At 37.5% G+C, this 20,782-nt stretch overlaps 1 protein-coding gene across 1 annotated transcript; it reads right to left on the bottom strand.

Moving 5' to 3' along the window:
• Positions 1-13,074: 13,074 nt before the first annotated feature.
• Positions 13,075-20,226, bottom strand: LOC102713553 (uncharacterized exonuclease domain-containing protein At3g15140). Its single transcript, XM_006656002.3, has 6 exons — positions 19,878-20,226; positions 16,205-16,407; positions 14,666-14,746; positions 13,969-14,094; positions 13,520-13,643; positions 13,075-13,387 (listed from the first exon to the last, which is right to left on the bottom strand). Exons 1-6 carry the CDS (start codon positions 20,220-20,222, stop codon positions 13,190-13,192), a joined length of 1,077 nt encoding a protein of 358 aa, XP_006656065.3. The 5' UTR covers positions 20,223-20,226; the 3' UTR covers positions 13,075-13,189.
• Positions 20,227-20,782: the final 556 nt, after the last annotated feature.

Raw genomic sequence — 20,782 nt, 5'->3', positions numbered from 1 at the left:
CTAGGACTTAATCTAGAAACTACATATTACAAGCAAAAATTGTTTCAATGATTGTGATGTGACCGCGTTGACTCCTGAGGCTCATGAGCAATCTTGATCAGGCTCGAATTTATCTTTCCAACTAGTGCTCACACAACCCAAACGGAGTTTGTATGAATTTGGAGCCTTTTTTATGGCGACCTTGAATAGCCAAGTCGAGTCTGAGTTGGGTCTTTTTCTTTCTATATTCGGTTTTCTTGTACTGCAACTCTAATTTTATTAAGTGTTGTCTTGTCCTATCCTGTCGTTGTACCATCCTCCCACACCTCCCTCTCGGTTCCCATGTGACAACCCCAGTTTTCCCTAGCTAAATCGTAATTGAAAAGGAATAAAGAAATTATTTTTGCTTAAGTCAAGAGTTAATTAAGTAAAAATAAATTATTAAATAAAAGGATGTAAATACTATGGATATTTTTTTGTATTCGTTGTGCCGAAATAGATTAACATGATTTGTAGCAGAATTTCCAAAGAAAATGTTTTAAGTTTCGACGAATAAAAGTCGTTTGTAGTTAATTAAAATAAATGACAATCATTTGTAGTTTATTTTCTTCTTCCCTAGCTAGCCGTGGGCCTCGTTTTCTCCTCGCCGTGAAACCGGGACGAACCAGGCCGACCTGCAACAAGCCAGCCGCACCCTGGTCGAACTCCTCTTTCGTGCGTACGTTTCTTTTCCTTCATGGAGTTCGACACTCCCTCCTTTATTTATAGTTGTGGTTTTTCTTTTCTTGTTCTATCTCTTCACATTCCTTTCGTGTGGGATGATGAGCGAGTCCTTGTTGAATTCTGTCTTGTGTTCCCCACCGATTTTTGAATCTAATACTGGTATCATTTTTTGTGCGCTATATAAACGATCCCCCGAGAGCCATTTTCGCACAAAAATTCCAGCTTGTTCCCAGACGCCCACCCAGCCGACGCCCTTGCTCCTGTGATCTGCCGGTCGCCGCCACCAGCCCACCAGCTATCGCCGCTATTGCATTGCCGTCACTGACGCTTGCCACCGAGCTGGCCCTGCTGCTGCCCGGCCGCCGCAAGAATCACATTATCCCACCCGTGCCTGTGCCTGTGTCGACGTGCATCCGTCAACCGTAGGTTGCAGCCGCTGCTGTTCACATGAACTCATGATGTGTGCAATAGATCAGATTATCAGTGTGAATATGTGATTCATACGTGATTCAGTTCCACCATGCGAATTCGTGTTTCGCATGAGTTCCTAGTGCTGATTCGCTACTGGTCGTGGGCCATTAACGAGTCATCATGCGAATCTTGTATTCGTGCACAAATCTGTTCTTGTGTCCTGCTGATAGTCGTTTTCAGTCATTGATAGACGTTTTGCCACTGTCGTTGAGATTGGTACAACGACAGCGGTGAACTGTGTTTCCGCAGAAGTCATTAACGGGTCGTTCCGTCGTCAGGGTAACGTCTCGTGCTACTTCCTTTTCCTTGTTTCGTTCAATGTTAGACATGCTCATGGCCGTGTGTGCGATTTTCGGTTTCGTCCGCGTCGCCGCTTAATAAATTATTAATTTGTTTTAAGGTTTAGTTATAGAAACAACAGACCTTCTAAAATTCATAACAAATTCATCTGAAATTTGTTTAAGCATGTTCACATTACAGTGGATTAATAATCTTATAAAGAATCCATTAAAAATATTTTCTTTTCATGTTTGTATTATCCAAATGCAGCTCGGTCTTACTAGCGTCGGCTAAGTTGAGGCAAGGTCAACTATATTGAGCCCTCATCCGATCGGAAAAAATGTCGATCTAACCAGCAACGACCATGATCTAATTGCCATGGACTGTGTGGTCTGACTGACCACTAGCACTTAGGCCCTGAAGAACACAGGACTCCACGATCTACGCCAGCCACAGACCCACAGTTAGATCAGGCCGCGTTCACCAAGGGTGATAAAGCTAACTTATCCTGACACGGAAAACGTAGTAATGAATTAGTACATGATTAACTAATTATTAATTATTAAAAAATATAAAATAGATTAATATGATTTTTTAAATCAATTTTCCTATAGAAATTTTTTATAAAATATATACCGTTTAGCAGTTCGGGAAACGTGCACGTGGAAAACGAAAGACATAAATTAACTTATACCCCTCGAATGCGGCCTAGCTAGTGTTAGCGGACTAACACAGTCTTTTACATATGCATGTGTCACGCCTAAAAATTGCACCAATTTCCAAACAATAACATATATTAAATCTTGGTCCATGACTAGCTCAAGTTTATAATATGACAAATTGATAAAGAGTCATCGTCTTAATTAAACAAATAAAATAATAGTCTTAACAACGCAATAGAAAATAGAAAATCTAATGCAACTACAGAGAAGCAACGATAGCGGGTGCAGCCAACATGCAGCACTTGACCATGCCAACTCGCCTAATCTTCAAACGGCTCCTCGTCAGACGCAACTTTAACATGTGGGAAAGGGAAAATACAAGACTAAGTATAACCATCGTACTCAACGAGCCACACCAAATAAATACAATATATAGATGCATAAGGGTACGGTGTACAAAGAAATAAAAAGGTTTAAGGGTTAACTTTTGCATAAAACAATATTTACAAAGCAAATACTTTAGCAAAAGCAAAAACAATAATAATTAAATATCAGTATTAAATCAATCATTGGTCAGTGCTAAACCATACCAAATTAGGCCCGACCAATACTAATATTGTGCTAGACCACACAACACCGGTGTCACTAGTACCGTGCTAAACCACATAGTACTAGTTTAACCATCTATCTTAACAAATTTTACTACGCTCATTTAATTATGAAAATAGTGAAACTAATCACGACGAATCTCGTTCAATAGCCCATAACCGCAAGCGCGGCTGTTAAACAGTTTTAGTCTGATCGGAGGTGTACAACTTACCCACAAAACAACCCCTCGTACATACCCATATGCCGATATGTCACTACGGCATCCCATGAAGAAATTGTGACATGATCATTCACATAAATCACTCCTAAACCATTCACATCACACCGAGGTTACACCTCCCACACCCTTACATGAGTTAGGTAGGCCACCCCTCTTGCCATAATAGATCTGGCAGCCGATCAATCCATCTTCGAACCAACCCAGCTCCTTCACGCCTATCGCCTAGGTTCATAGGAGAGCAAAAAACTATATGTTAAGCTCAACCGTTGTCTACGCTAGCTTGCGGTAAGTACCAATAAGTCTCGCTAGTGCTTCTCATGAACCACTCCTTACTTACCATGAGCACTTTTCCAACAAATCCATACACTCACATCCCACCATTAGTTATGATTTAATTGTTTAGTAAAAAACATATGACATGAACTACTTTCATTATGAGACACAATCCCGACTTATTGATGAGAATTAGTGTCCTAGCCTAAATTATGTGAAGTAGAGTGGCTAAGCATATCAAATTAAATAGATTAAAAACCCATGTAACAATTAAGGTGAAAAGGATAAATTCAACATAATAGCTTAATAGCGCAGCATAGGTAATCCCATATAGAATATAATTGCAAAAACATGCATGCTTATAAATTGTAAATGCAGAAATAATTTAAAACCTAGGATTAATATGCTCAAGGATTAGCAATATGACTTGCCTTGTGACTGCGTAGCAACTGTGCTACCACCTCGTAGTAGACCGGACCTTGTGTTTCGTCGAAATCTAAAACAAATAATTAAAAACACTTAAAAGAGTACAAAGTGCTACTGAAACAGGGAAATAAACTATTTTAATGGATTCTTGACAAAAATTATTGATTCAATACAACTTTAACGGGCTTAAACGACTTCGAATTAATTAGCTATGAATTTTAGAAGTTTTGATGTTTTCTTTGCTAAACCTAGAAAACAAGTTAACAATTTTTTAACGACAACCTGTTGACGTCAACAATGTGATCGCTAACGTGTCACACACGAAGGCCTGAGAGCCACATCTTAGAATCTTCTAGTGCAGGACCTAAATTCCTAGAAACCAAGCGTGCCGATCAGTTTGATCATGTAACTGACAAAATATGAAAAAGACAGGAAAACTATTAAACCTAAAGACTCTATCGGCTAGACAACAGATATAGCTTTAGGACCCTAGCCGATAATTTAACAATCAACCTTACAGGAATTTCATGATATAATGTGCAATATACCTTATTGGTTGAATTATGAGTAGGATAACCACTAAATAGTTCAATCAACTAACCTATCTTAAAAGATCAGACCTAACCGAGACAGTTTTAAGATCAATCAGCCCGATCAGACCGATTTAGTGCTTATCACACATGCATCCAACAGCCGATAGGATGTCAAATGAATTAGATAAAGTAAAAATGGATTACTAGATTAATTACCTGTATAAAACAATAATAAATAATCGTATGCACTTTCATGTCAAACCCAGAAGATCGGACTAAACCTAAGACAGTTCAGATTTAAACATACTCACGCATGAAGTCAATGTAATATTGCAATATACAAGGAATTAACTATTAAACCAGCGTAATCCATCAACTCATCTGTTAAATTTAGCAGATCGAACCAAACTTAGATAGATCGGACCAAACCAAGATAGTATGTGGTCTAATTTGATATGGCTATAGAGAACATGAAGATATACAAACTTAGCAAGCAAACCGAATAATTACTTAAGATAATGCTGGCTAGAACTCCAGGAATGAGACCGCACGAGTACTTGTACAATCTGCTAATACGAACCCAGCTAACTAGATTGATCGGATTAAACTGATGCAGAATCAAGTTAACTACGCTCATACCGACAAACTAAACAAAGAACTCTCAAGACCTTGATTGAGAACCTATTACTACTTCGAACCGAAGACAGATCAAAAGCAATAACAAGACTTAGATAAACCGTTGAACTACTAGATAAGAGATCGAACTAAACCAAGATAGTCTTATCTAGCCGATCGACGAGATGACTATCACGAACTACATTGCGAAGCTGACAAACCTCACGCCGATAGCTCGTTCCTGTCAAAAAGTTAGTGATGCGCCGAATATGTGTTGATCATATGAGAGTTGATGTCTTTACAAAGCTACGGGGTGCTCTACTTATACCCCAAGAATTAACCAACTAACCGGATATGTATCCGTATCTAATAAGTAATCTATTACACATGAACTCTAATTAGAGTTAATACCTAAACAAACTCTAATATCTAGATAAAAAGAAGTTACACAGACTCTATCTATTCCTGAATCCATCTGCATGATTTCCAGGCCCAATCGGACTCCTTGTCCCGTCTGAGTCAAACTCCATCGGCTGTATCCAAGTCGTATTCCAATTGCTTCTTGCCTGATTACCCTGTTTTTGTCCTATTCAGTCATTAATCCTGGTTTAATCTCTAACGGTAATTTTCCAAATTTTGGCGTTAACACAACCTAAACGAAACAGGAAAATAAACGAGAAAACATAACCTTACCTTGACGAACAGCAAACTCATTAACGACTCCGCACGTAATACTGGATTCGCACGACTACCCGTTAACGCCTCAAATGGGACTGAACTGAAACCCTAATGAAACACGGGTTCACATGACAAAACAGAAACATGCATGAATCGCATATTCACACAACAAAACTGAACTGAAACACGAGTCATGAAACAAATGACAGAACCACGACAGGATTAACGACTCGCGTAGAACCACAACAGGATTAACAACTCGGTAAACAGAAATTAATGACTCGCTAAATAGCTTAATGAATAGCCAATTAGTCCATAGAAAATTAGGACTTTGCACTGTAAATAAAATGACTCCTTAACAACGGGTGCTAGGCTTAGCAGTAGCGTTGCGCGAAAGTAAGGTTACGCACGATAACTAAGCAACGGGGTGGCGGCGCGACAAAACAATGGCTCGAGTAGGGCAGTGGCTAGGAGGCGATGGCGACAGCGGCTAGGGCGGCAAGGCGCGACTCAACTGTGAGGGAGGAGGGAGGGATAGCAAATGAGGGGCTAGGGGTGGCTGACTAGGCTGCTTTTATATGAGGAAATATTAGGAATCCTAACTAGAAAAGGAAACTATCCCCTATACAAAAGGAATGTTAAAGATCAAAGGAAACGGGTAAGGTCCACACGAAAAAAGAAATTATATAAAGGCATGAAAGGAAAGGAGACAGAGGGGGGCAACCACGTCAAGGGGGAGGGACTCGGCCAAGGCCCAACAGGGGGAGAGGGCGGCGGCTTGGGCGGCCTGGGCTAGTCCCAAGGCCCGTGAATCGCAACTTCAGCCCACGTAAAGGAAGCTAAAGAAAAAAAAAGGAAAAATGCGGTTGCCAGTTTTAATTAAACTTTGAACAACTTTTATCTGTTGAAACTTTAACCTATTTTCTCTTATATTTCACCTGTACGTACCGTTAGTCGGTCTCGACACGAAGAACACAAATGCAAGGAAGCTAAAGAAAAAAAAAGGAAAAATGCGGTTGCCAGTTTTAATTAAACTTTGAACACCTTTTATCTGTTGAAACTTTAACCTATTTTCTCTTATATTTCAACTGTACGTACCGTCAGTTGGTCTCGACACGAAGAACACAACAAGTGCATTTGTGGTCTTTAGGTCGAATTAATTAAATATTTTTTACTTAATTAACTCGTGACTTAACAACATGATTTATTTTATTCTTTTTTTTGGATTTTCATATCTTTGTCCTTGGGAAAACTCAAGATGTTACAATATGCAATGTGGCATTTGGGTCACCCGTTTTCCATGTTTACCACCCCTCTTAATAATATGGCAAAGCTTAAGAAAGGAACATATCTAATCGATCGCTCAACACCTTGATTGTTAAAAATAAAAAGTTAGATTCATCACTTTGCTTTGTTACATCACATTTCAATTTGTGGTCATCCATCCTTGACAATTTTGACATGTGGACCTAACTCAAATAGTTCATCTCAACCAAAATAGTTAGTCTAACAAACGATAATTGTCACTAAGTATAGATTTTTCATGATCATTTTCCGTACATGTTTGGTTTAGGGGATGGGACCATCATTGCTTTTGGTTTGATTGAGATACATTTACAGTGGAACGAGGATTAGGTCCACCTCTTAGCCTCGGGAATAAGCCATATTAGGTGCGATGAGATGATTTAACCAATTTTAAAGAACCGTCTTATCCAACACCTTGAAAGAATATTTCTCTCCATGGGCAATCTCGTCCTAGCTATCACTGAGCTAGACACCCTAACAATAGGATCCCTCAATCTCATCCCACCATATTCGGTAAACCAAACACACCGTAAAGGAACCATAAGACACCAGCCATTTAAATGGGAAAGAAAGGAGATGAAAGAAAACTCCTCTCGTTTTCCACGAGAACACTTACCAAACTACTTAAACACTGTTTTTATAAAAAAAAATTTGTAGAATTTTTTAAAATATCAGAATAATCTATTTTGCAATAACTAAAAAGTTAATTTACTATTCAATAATGAGATATCTCGTTTTAAGTGACTTCACTTTGCTCTCGTACTCACCCTAGCTAAGACAAGATACCACATCATCAAGTACTCTACACAGCTGCATAGAGATCAAGTCAATTCGTCGGGAACAGGGAACAGCCAGCGCGGCTTACCGTAGCTTGAAGCTGCAGTTACCAAGAGTATATATATATATATCCAACGAAAACAACGTACAGCAGCCATAGCCATGCAGTACAAGCCAAGGCAGGGGGCCCTGTATATATGCCCCCGCCAATGTTGCCGTGTTTGGCGCCACCCCACCCTATAGCTGCGCGGTCTTACCTAGAGCTGAGCAAGTTCAGTAGTACAACCAACAACTGGCTAGCTCTAATATATTTATACTTAATCTAATAGCTAATTTATATAATAGTTAGTTATAAAATATTAATATATGGTTCTACATGTTATATACACATCGTGTCTTAGAGCCCGTGCTATAAATTAGTAGCTTATTGCTTTTCTCTCTTCTCTCTTATCTCTTTAAAATATATTCATAGCTGGCTTATAGTCTACTATTGTACCTGCTCTAATCTCCTTCACATGCACGGTCAAAGTACGGTTAATTATCGCGAACTACTGGCCTATGTATGTTGTGGTTATATATTCTCTAATGATATATTCTCTCTTTAAGAAAAGATATACTCTTACCTCATGTCAGCACATGCAGAAATTATTAATACTAGATTCAAGAAAAGATTAATGCAAATGACCTAGCCAATCGAACTAGATTCGTCGTGGCTAGTGAAGTGATCAGAAGTAATTGATCAAACGGCCAAGACAGAGAGAGAGAGAGGTTAATTCACGCCCATGACAGGGATCGATCGTGTAACAACTTGTATGTGATGTGTTTACATTTTGCAAGAGTGATAAGAATGAGGCATATATTCCCCCAAAAAAGAAAGGAAGAAGGAATTGAATCTATTTTAGGCACTGTAACCTACTCAGAAAGTTCATTTTTTAAAGCTCAAACTATTTTGTTAGAACACTTGTTCTTTTATACTATTATTCCGTGATTTCCAAAAAAAATGTCACAGTTTACTTTCTTAATGATATTTGATACTCCCTCCATCCCTAAATGTTTGACGTTGTTGATTTTTTTATACACGTTTGACTATTCGTCTTATTCAAAAAAATTTACATAATTATTAATTATTTTTATATTATTTTATTTATTATTAAATATACTTTTATGTGTATATATATAGCTTTACATTTTTTTTTTAAAGAATGAATAAAACGAATGGTCAAATATTAATAAAAAAATCAATAGCGTCAAACGTTTAGAGACGGAGGTAGTATTTGTTTATTTCTATTGGAGTAAGCTTTGCTTTAATTTGGAATTGTCTTCCCGTGACAGATTGTGCACCTTGCGTCCCAACTAGTTTTAGAATTTGTACTTTGTAGCAACTATTTTCTGTAGGATGGTTACAGGTAACTAGGACTGGCTTACATATTTAGATATATGCAAACTACTGTAAAATATTTTGAACGATATTGTCTATTCCCTTTGTTTTTTCTAATTATAAGTTCCTTTAGTTTCTCTTAAACATCTTCAAATTTTATAGAAAAATACTAACTAACATTTACAACACCATATTAGTTTAATTAAATCTATAGTTGAATAAATTTTTATAGTATATTTATTTCAAGTTGAAAATTTTACTATATTTACATAGAAATATGTTGAAACTTAAAAGAGGTTTGATTTAGGATAATCCCAAAATAGAGGGAATAATTTTGAGTTACCTGAAAATACAAAATTTTCCAATTACGTCTTAAACAAAGATTCATGCTCAACTTGTCCCCATCTCCACGTGCTCAATTCCAGAAAAAACGCAAAGCAAGCTTGCACTACACCTCGAGTGTTGTCTCTCCATCGTAGCATTCCACCCTTCAGGTTTCCCAACATCAGTAAGCCCCGTTCGACTGGCCTCCTCCTCTGCCCTTCCTTCTTCCCTTGCTTCTCTCTAAACCCAAGTGGCACGGAGGTGCCTCCACCCTTGACGTCTTCTTGATCCAAGTCTCCTATCAAAGATCCCACCCATTGTCCACCTCTAGCACCATTGCTCTGCCGCCACCTACCTTGCCTTGCAACCTGCCATTGTTGACCACCCAGCGCATATCCGTCACTCCCTGACCATCTCCCTAAACCTAGGAAACCATCCTCTTGCCATTCCCTTAATGTCAAGACCCGACAAGACATAGATCAAGCTAAGTTCCTGCACCCATCCCCACACAAATCCTAACCTTAATCATGAGGTCTTCTATCGAGTCAGGTGTGAGACCAGCAAAATGAAGAACATGGGATTAATGAGGAACTCTCTTATCATCGTCATCGTTACTAAACCATGACCTAGTTAGAGGAGGTTGAAGGTGACTAAAACTTCCTATGATTTCAATCATCTCAAACTTTGCAATTCCCATAAAAACAAGAAAGCACCATTAGGATGGAGTGAGTTGTTTTTGGTAGTTCATGGGTAGCGTGGTCCAAAGGTATGTCGGCCTAAAAATAAAGGTGGATTGGGAGTGATTGACCTCAGGGTGCAGAACACCGGTCTCCTTATTAAGCATTTACATGAATTTCTCAACAAGCACAATGTTCCCTGGGTACGATTAATTTGGTCTACATATTATGGCAGACTCAAACCTAATGGTTTGGCAAGGGATGGCTCTTTCTGGTGGAAGGACATTTTACAATTCTATGACATCTTTTGGGGTATAACAAAACCGGTGGTACGTTCGGGATAGTCAATTCTGTTTTGGGAAGACTTATGGGGGATAATATAATGGCTTTAAAATATCCTCGATTACTTTCTTATGCCAGTCATAAGCTTGATTCAATCTCAGTGTTTCTCGCCCGATCGCCTGAAGAACAGTTTGTTTTGTCGTTGTCAGCTCAGGCCTTTGCCGAATACCAGCAATTGCAACAAGATATTCAAAGTTTACACTTGGCTGTGGGAAATGACAGCTGGTCATACATATGGAAGTCAGACAAATACTCCTCACAGAAATTCTACAAGCTCAATTTTCTCCAATAACTCTGCCTCCTACACTGAAATGGATATGGGAAAGCAGACTGAATATGAAGATAAAGGTTTTTGGCTGGTTACTTTTTATGGACAGATTGAACACGAAAGATTTACTAGATAGGAAAAGGATGATTCCACCGGCTGGTAATGCCTTCTATCGTAAGTCTTAACTGCCAATCCTCCATTCGGGAAACAAGAGAGCACTTAATTCTTCTCCTGTGGTTTTAGTCTGAGCTGTTGGCAAACTCTTGGATGGACTTGGCCAATGAACATGGATTTTCATCAAATGATTCAAATCAAGATAAATTCCTTTCCATCATACTGTTTCATGGAACTATTCTTGCTAGTGGCTTGGAATATTTGGAAGGTGAGAAATGGTTTGATTTTTCAAAACATTAGTCCTTCACTTCGGTCTTGTAGAGCAAACTTGAAATCAGATCTTAGTCTCCATTTAATTAGGCTAAAAGATACTCACCATACGATTGTTCAATCATGGATTGAGGGTTTGTAAATTCTTTTGTACTTTCTTCCTTTTAATGAAAATATACCATGGGGTCTCCCTCACTGTCTTTTGATAAAAAATGAACCAAAAGATCTTACCGAAATAAGTGGTCCAATGAAATAGCTAGATAAAAACAGTTAGATGTGGTAAAAAGCTCGCAACAAATCTATTTTTCCCTTTCCATCCAACTGATGTATGTGTAATACCGTGCCACCGAAATTTTGCACTCCAAATGCGCCCGAGTCTTTCGGTACGTAACTAATGTATAGAGCCGCAGAATTGTACAGGCAGTCACCTGTGCTACGCGTCTAAAACGGCATAATTAACCACAAACTAAACATCATGTGACCAGACGCACACATTCCAAGATAATGGTGTTTTTATTTGAGGTGTCATTACATGCTTGGCTTTGCTTTGCATGGAAAGGAGTTCTATAGGTGATTAGGAAAACAAAGGTGATTAGTGCTCTGATAATACAATAATTTAGGTGTTTGTGTCATGGGAAACCCTGCCGTGGCCGCTTTTGTCCTCGGTTACCACCCGGTCCACACACACCACGGCGGCAGATAGCGAAGACGATACCGTGCGTGGGGCTTGAGTTGCCTGCCGATGAATCTGTGATCTCGATCCGCTAGTACAAAGGATCCAAACATGTTGTATCTACAGGTAATTCAGTAGAAGCCTCGTTTTGCCGATCACTTGTATGCAAAAGATTGTATATATCATCAATTCAGCATAGACAAGTTTGTCAGTTGAAGAGGAGAAATTTCATCTAGCCATTGAAGCTGTAGCAATAACCTACTGCAATCTGATCTCATGTCATTATACTGTCAAAATGTCATGAAAAGTTACGCATCACCAATATTTACTACCTACTTTGTGAATAAGGGCAGACCCTGCGTCAGTGAGTATTAGTGGTTGTCGTAGCCAAAATGGTGCAAAAAAAAAATAAGCAGTAAGTTGGACCTTTATTCCTTATGACTAGGTAGTAAGCATATTATCTTGTACTAGGTACTTGCTACTCCCACAATGTATATAATATGGTAGTAAGTATTTTATTCCTTATTATCCATTTTAGATGCACGTTGTTGATGCCCTAAGGCAGGCAGTTATCAGAGATGAGGTAGATTCAGTTTAATAACAGTACATCAACATATCATGTCGGGGCTCTACGGAAAAAACATGTTCGTTGTGGTGGTTAAATTAAACTCCCTCCATTTCAAATGATACAATACACATTTTATTTTGTTAGGAAAAGATTTTAACTATTATTGCTTTTTAATACGCATTCATTTGATACAAAAGTATAATCATAAAGTAATTTTATACACAAACCTAACAACATTAACATTGCATTAAAAAACAAAATTTTAATAGAGTAATAATTGATCAAGGTATTAAGGTATCGTCCTACGAAACAAAATATGGGAGGGAGGTATAACTTTACCATCTAGTACCACCCATTTTTAACTACCCCCGTGGTTCCATCCCAGGACTTCCGTTTTACTACGATGGAGGTAACAGTTCTACAGCTTTACCATATCCTAGTAGCCCCCATAATTATGGGTAAGCGATTGCGTTCAAGGAAATACAAGTATTTATGGTGCTGTGTTTGTGTCGAAATATAAAGGCTTGCATATGTACTCATTCTGTTTTACAATATAAGATTTTCTATCCTTACAATATAAAACGGATGTAGTAGCAATGAAATAATTCCAAAGCATTTGAGTTCAGAGGGAAAAAAAAGAAATATCCCATGTACGTATATATCATAATGCATACATATTCGGCTGCAGTGTACGTGTAGTAGATCCTAATGCACGTACTTCTGTCGGTGCCAGAAACAAAACCAGGGTCAGATTTACCTGACCACCGCACGTGAGCTCCTGCACTTCTTTGCGGTTCCTTTTTGGGCAACAAGGCCTGGTATGCTAGGCTACTGGCAGAACCTTGGAATTTGAGAGCTTCATTCTCTCGCCTTTGACAGCTTTGACCCAACAGGAACCATCCGCTGCTTCTTTAGTACTCCACCAAGCCGTTACTGAGGGAGGCCAAGCTATTGTTCTGTTTCACCGGAGCTGGACGACATCTTCTAGCTGCACTGCGCAAACAATTACATGCCATACTGCTCCTTTACCTGATCCGATTCTTGAAAAGAAATTTCACTTCGCCGATAGGCGTTTGCCTCTTTGCAGTAATTTGCATTACAGCCCCATCGGCTAGCATATGCTGAACAACCCTTGCTATATTTTTTGCATCATCTATACCAAGATGATGGCTTCCAACGATTGGCATCTGAAGCTCCCTCATCATTGTCATCATTCCAGTTGCCTAGTAAAACATAACAGATATTAAATATTTATGGGGGCACATTGATTCTCTCATCGTGAACAAAGTGCACAATTCTGAATTCCAACATAACCAAACAATATAAAATTGGACTAATGGATTGAGTTTGGCTACCCTGCTGTTATAGAAGTTGAGATAGACATCCTTCAAATTGATCCACTCCAGAAAGTAAGGAGGTGGCTTGATTTTTGAAACTCTGCACTGTTCAGGTACCTTTGTCTTCAGATCCCAATTCCCACTGTGATATTTGCAAACATATGACGATTACACTAATAGTAATATAGAATCTGAAGCATCACTGTTAACAAATTTAATCAAGGAATGAAGGAGGTATGCACTAGGCACAGCACAAAACTCACCACGAAAAATGTGGAAAGAATATTCGACAAACTATTCAAATCAACTCTAATCTCCAAAAGTTTCCTAAAGTAAGCATTACCTACTAGACACTCCCAAACTACAAGCACAAATAACTACTTTTTTTTGGCACAAGTCCAATGGCATAACTATAGTAATATATCAGTAATTCCCTAAGGTTTATAATATTAGCAGCATTAAGTTACCAAGTAACAAATGCTGCACTGTTGAGTGCTCCTCCTTGCTCCTTTTTCCACAACTTGTGATCTCCAATCCAGTCTTCAAAGTCTTGAAGTACTTCCTTGAAAGGTATAGCAGTGTCATGCCATACACTACATATTAGACAACAAATATAGTTGTTAGTACACATACTATTTTCAAATATCAGAGTTAAGAAATGCACATACAGAATTATAGAAACATTTTAGGGTGACAATGGAATGACAGGCTGGAAACACAAAGTGATGATATGCATAAAATAAGGATGACTAATAAAGATGAGTTCATGAAAAAACATTGTATTATCAAAAACAACCGTAAACTCAACCCAAAAGAAGAAATATAATCAATAAATAAAATCCATAAAATATTTTATAAAAGAAATAACTTCATAAGCTGAGTTACAAACTCATAAAGCAAGGAAAAGATAAGACATCTGAAGAATCTGGCAATTTTACAAGTTCTAGAGCTTGATTTGCCTCTAGATTTATCTATACAACCGGCCAAGTCATGGGCTGTATATTCATGATAAAGACTAGAACTGAACTAGTTTGAGAAAAAAGAACATAAAACTACTGTTTAACAGAAAATTAGTTAATGATGTATAGCTACTGACATATGATAAAATATTCAAACAAGTTATTCCGCAGCAAGAAACATCAAATAAAATAGTCCAGCAAATACCGGTCAACTCCAAATTTTCCATATTTTCCTTCAATATATTCTCTTATTCTTTGCTCACTCATCACACTGGGGTGTACAAACCTACAAGCAACACATGAGAGGAGAGAGATGGTAACTGATATTACTGAAAGAGCACAAAAATACAATTCACAAATGGATAAAACAGTAAAAATAATGCATACACAAGTTATACAGCAAGATAATGTTATACAGTACCAAATTATCTCTATTTATTTTAAGGGTTTTTTTACCATCCTTCAAAAGTACCTCATGGTACCAAAAATTGATACTTTACTATAAATATTTTGGTACCTCAAGATACCATACTTTTTATACTAAAAAGGATGGTACCTTGAGTTACTTTTTCAAGGATGGTAAAAAAGCTTTTATTTTAAACATTTAGTTGTCTAATCAAACTTTGATCATCACACAAGAAACAAACGACCAGTTTAATCTTATGCCTGACTCTAACGATGCTACAGTAACATATTAATTCTCCGTACATCCTAGATACACTCCGGCTGCAATATAGCTGTGTAAATTTTCCAATAGTTGCAAGTTTATGTACATCCATCTAGTCATAAAACTTAACTGCCTAAAAGTTTAGTTTGTATTATGTGTTTTAATTCATGCAATTATGATACAGATCAACCAGCATAGCCTCTCCAGTATGATAAAAACAAATATAGTGAAAATTTAGTTCTGCCATTCATTGCAAATCCAAGACTATATTGGTTTTTTTTTTTCATTCAAATATTACAGCTCTCTTGCCCCTCTTCCCTTGGTAAAACATTAAACCTCTGCTTTTTGCCATCCCTGTTCAGTCAACACCGGCTACAACCAAATTCACCACTAAGATAATTATGCCCTTATAAATGATGTTAACTTAACAAAAAATCTAGAATGCAAGAGAAGTCCTGAAAAGATCATGGATTAGACTCAAACAAACCTTTCATATATTTTTTTTAAAAAAGCCTACAGATATTTTTTGGGTTATTACACTTCAGAACAGTACAAGTTATGTGAAATTTTCCTACAATATATGTTTAGTATAATGATACAACATTCAAAATTTCAAATATTCCTAAAATGTCTTGTAAAAAGTTCTTACAAGAATTTACGACTCCTCTTAATTGCTCAGAGAAGCATGATTTTTAGATAGTTCAGGAGAATATAAGATTAGTAAGTTACATGCGAAAATGTTCTGAAAAAAATAAGTAAAATAAAAAAGACATAACCTATCCCACAAAAGGAAATCAACATTGCATCACAAACTTTATCTCATAGTTCTTCGACTAAATTTGTCACTAATCTTGAGTGTAGTTCTTTGTGTTTGACGTTGAGAACCAATATAAAGCTAAAGCTTTTGTATTTAAACTAACTGAAAACTGTATTACCACTAAAGAATATTCACAATAGAAATTAGAGAATAAAAGTTGCAAAACTCATCTATGTTTTCAGGGAGTTTGGTAATCATTCAAATAGTCTTTGCATTGAGCAGAACAACTGGATAATCATTAATGTACAAATAAGCTATACCTGTGAAATGAATCGACGAACTCCCTGGTTTGGGCATCGATCATTACAACTGGGAATTCAAGAATTTCAACCTTACCTTCCAAATCAAGGATCAAAAAATAATCAAATTTCTGAGGCTTTACTTTATCTGCAGCTGAATAATTCACTGGAAGGTCCATTGATAGATTGTGATTGAATTTGTCGAGATGCATAGTATCATTCAACTGCAGAAGTATAAATCTCAATTACAACAGTGGTTCCAATAAATAGACAAATCTCAATTACATGTTAGTCTGTAAAAGAGTTCCTAATGTTTAGAAAACATTCAAACAGAATGACCACCAGAGCTTCTGAAAACCAACTATAACAAATATAGAAAAAATTCAGCCCATAGAGAAGTAAGTTTGCACATCGCATTTGCCACTTTGCTTTCGGCAATACACATAAGCTGAACCTAATTCCTTGACTATTTGCATATGGAGGGATAGCATAAAAAAGTCTTAAAACGTATTTGATTCAGGATATAGTATCTTTCCTGAAAAGCAACATATAAATGGAAAAACAACAGTTGTACAAAAAAAATGTGTACTGTTGCCCATAACCCATAATTGAAAGAACATGGACTAATTAAAGTCTTGCAGACAGCAGGAGATATTACTACTATGGCTACGGGCTAGGTTCAGTGTGAAAGCGTCAAGGCAATATAGCACAGATAGAAAATGCTTAGCCTCAGATTTTTTTTTTATTCAGCAAAATTAAAAGCCAACAAACAACAGACAAGGCAAGGCCACAACAAATTAAAGGTAGGATTAATCAATGGAGAAATACAACCACCAAGGGCCTATTTGTTTTGAAGGAAAAACAAAGGATCCAATTCCTAAGGATTGGATTCCTTTGAAAGCCATTTGGTTTGTAGGAATGAAGAAATAGGAAAATCAAAGGAAATTTTCCTTTCCTACAAGATATAAAGAGAAAACATAGGAAAATTTCCATCCACTCAAACCTCTTGGAAAAATTCCTATGGATTGGTGTTGCCATACATTCGTATTTCTCCACTTTTCCTATTCCTATGAGTTGAAATTCCTCCAAACCGAATAAGCCCAAGAGTTTACAATTGTAGGAAGCAATGAAAAATTAAAGGAAGGCAATTAGAGTCATCAATACTGTTCAGCCAAGCAGCTTGCATTGCACTAAGTTTGTGGTTTGTAAGTCAGATTAAAATGAGTTCCACATCCACACTAAGCAACAAAGCGTGATGGTTAAATACTCATACAAACTCTGCCAATTAAGTACACCACTTTTGTAAGAGTTTAGAAATTTTAAGCGAAAATTGACAATACTGACTCAGACAAATTTGCATTAACCTTAGAAGATCAAATCTTTATCATCCAAACTTATATCCCAACTGTGAAACTAAATGTAATATACAATTTGGTTTATTTTATACGCTGAGACAGATTTGTCATTTGTCTCACCCTTAATGAACCGCACTGCTTCAAGATTAGTAAACTATTAAAGTTATTGAAAGAGTACCAGAGAAAGCATTTCTAGCAGATAACAGATGACTTAGCCTCTCATTTATGCCAGACAACCAGAAAAACCAATGCTCATCTGGTTCTGGATTTAGACATAGAAGTAGGATACTCTAGAACAAAGGGACCAAAGTAAACCAAAGACATAAAGTGAAGGGGCTAAATATGACAGCTGTCATACTCTTGGGACTCTACGATTCAGACCAAACCTCTACAAAATATCAGTACTGTGAGAAGTATTATTTCCATGCATGCACTTGCTGGCATCGGCCAATCAACTAATCAGAACTTCTCAGTGTTCAAAATAGCTCCATGTCTACTATGTTTAATCTAAATTTGACAATGATTGCTAACATGTATACCACTGAGTGCGTACTTCAGATTAGTGTGGATTAGCGGCAAACATAGGGATTAAGCACAATTGTTGGCGGTAATGAAAAGGATATGGTGAAGCAAAGATGTTTAAGTACCTAGTGCTTTCAGCAAAATAAAACAAGTGAATACCACAAAGTTGGTGTGCACATTCATATGATCAGTGTCAATCTATATAAGTTGATCATATTGATGTTCATCGTGTTTTGCATGTGTTATTTCCAAAATTTGGCGTTATCTAAAACATGAATATAAATTAGAAAAAGGTACTAAATGGGCACTTCATGTCTGGTCATATCCAAACAACTGATAATCTTTTTTAACAAATGCAAGAGCTAATTTAGTCATTCAGTTATCTGAGGGAGGAAAGTAGCTATCAAAATTGAAATCATGTGATTTTTCCATTTGCCCATGCAGAGAAAACCTGGAGCATGTCACAGGTACACTCCACTGAACTAAACTGAAAGCAAGTTAACTTAACCCTTTGGTACTAACATTATTTCTCGCTTTTTTACAAGACTCAATTACAACATTTTAAATTGGCATCAACAATGTATTCCAGGAAGTAGATTTTACTTCATAAAAAAATTACAATTTTCTTATGCAAAGCTGGAAATAGACTTTAATATTTTCTCACAATATATTTTTAAAAACTATAATTTCTTGTACTTTAACTACTAAAACCAGAACTTAGAGAATATTCTCACTGTTATTCATGTGCAGTTAGTAAAGCGGAATTAAAATCGTAGAACAGTCATCGTTTAATTTTAAAGGCAGGCATATGCTAGCAACCATGGATAATACTGGATACAGTAAGGTTACACTCCATGTAGGCACTTCGTCTACTCCTTCCTTTTATGCTGTGTTTGTATCAGCAACTCAATTGACCGTGAGATGGCAGGTATCCATTGTCAGCCTACTACCCAACCATGTAGAAGATTAGCAATGCTAGAACCCTAAGTGTGTGCTTATTTCACAAACAACAAGTATCCCACGTCATTATCTTGGTCCATAACTGCCTTTCAATTTTCCCAGACAAATATATGCAGTCATTTTATGGCTAAGCTTTCTTAACCGCTCATGTCAATTCTGACGAATGAATTTCCCAAATTACAAAAACCTCAACTTAGGCCTATTTTTTATGGAAGAAACAATGTTCGAACATAATGTTTTGCCCATCTACAGCCTCAAACAAAATTACTAGCCAAAAATTCAAAGAAATATGCAGTGCAGACTAAAGAAACTACAGGTTTCATTGCAGCATCTGCAAACGTAGTGTGAAACAAACAAATGTGGAAAAAAAAAAATCAGCACTAGAGTAACTTCAGAGATACAAACAACATTAAACAGAGCCATACGACCAATTCAGTACAGCTGAGCATGTGTCCCTCAAAGCTAGCACATTGGGTGATTAATCGGCAAACCTGAACTCATAAGCTGGACTAGCTGGTTCACTGCAGGAAAAACTAAAAAGGCAAGAGGAGGATACGGCAATTGTCATAATTTCACTCTCCTACAAGGCTACAAAGGTTTTACTAAACATTATACCACTCCACTAATCAATAGTATACCCCTCCACAAAATAACCACAAGAGGTATCTTTCCCTCGCACCAAGTTGAAAACTCACATCCTCCAGTTGATTGTTTACTCAAGCACTGAATCTAACATAGTTTATACGGCACCCACTCATGAACCACCTGATGACCTGAACCGCAGGTCGCAGGGGGGAGACAGAACAAACTACTGTACTAACCAAGCGAAAGCGAAAAGGAATCGCGAGAACTCAAACCATGGTGCATTTCCCCTGGGTGAAGTACAGGCACGTGGGCCTCCACGGGCGCCTGGAGGTCGCCTCCATCACCGCCCCATCCCCATCCGCCGAAGGAAGAGGAGAGGCCTGAGATAAGGAGGCGGCGACGGGGAAGCCTCGCTGGTGGTGGGGGGAGATGCGAGGGCGCAGGACGGAGGGGGAGAAGGGGCATAGCAAGGAACGGGAGGACGCGGTGGGAGAAACCCTAGCGAGCGCCATCGATCCAGGGCTTGCCGTTGCGACCTGCGACCATGTATGCCTCGCCTCCACCTCGCTATGAAGCAGAGGATGTTCTGCGAGTAGATATGGTTTTTTTTGCTTCATACAAATACCCTTATAGCGGCTATAAGATTCTACTCGTACCCATTTTCTCATACTCACAAGAGTTGACGGGTACTCTTAATCCCTGTATCACAGTAATTATACGACTACTAGTTATCGTGCTAACGCTACGAACTATATTCAGTAATGCAAATCAATTATAAATATATTATATCAATCACTGTCAGCCATTTCATAATTAGGACAATTGTATAATTGATTATACTTTAGAGTCCAATTACTTTGGAGCCCCGCTTTTCAAAATTAAAGCTCACTTTTGGCCCTAGTCTGTTAAGTCATGTTAACGGTGTTAAGTGAGAAAAAAAGTAGACGTCTTTACTCTTGCACGTTTGACCCTGCTTTGTTAGTACTATTTGCATATTTGGCACTATTTTTACACGTATGTATTTTAAGAAATATTTATAATATTTAACTTGTATTTAACAGGTTTGAGTCAGTTTTGATTGTTATTTGATTTTGACTAAAGTTTGATAAATTTGACTAACATTTAAAATACATTCGATTAAAATTTGAACAAAATTTAAAAAATTTGTGGTAAACAA

This window comes from Oryza brachyantha, chromosome 6, assembly GCF_000231095.2.
Source record: "Oryza brachyantha chromosome 6, ObraRS2, whole genome shotgun sequence".
Lineage (NCBI taxonomy): Eukaryota > Viridiplantae > Streptophyta > Magnoliopsida > Poales > Poaceae > Oryza > Oryza brachyantha.
This window is presented reverse-complemented; position numbering and strand designations above follow the sequence as displayed.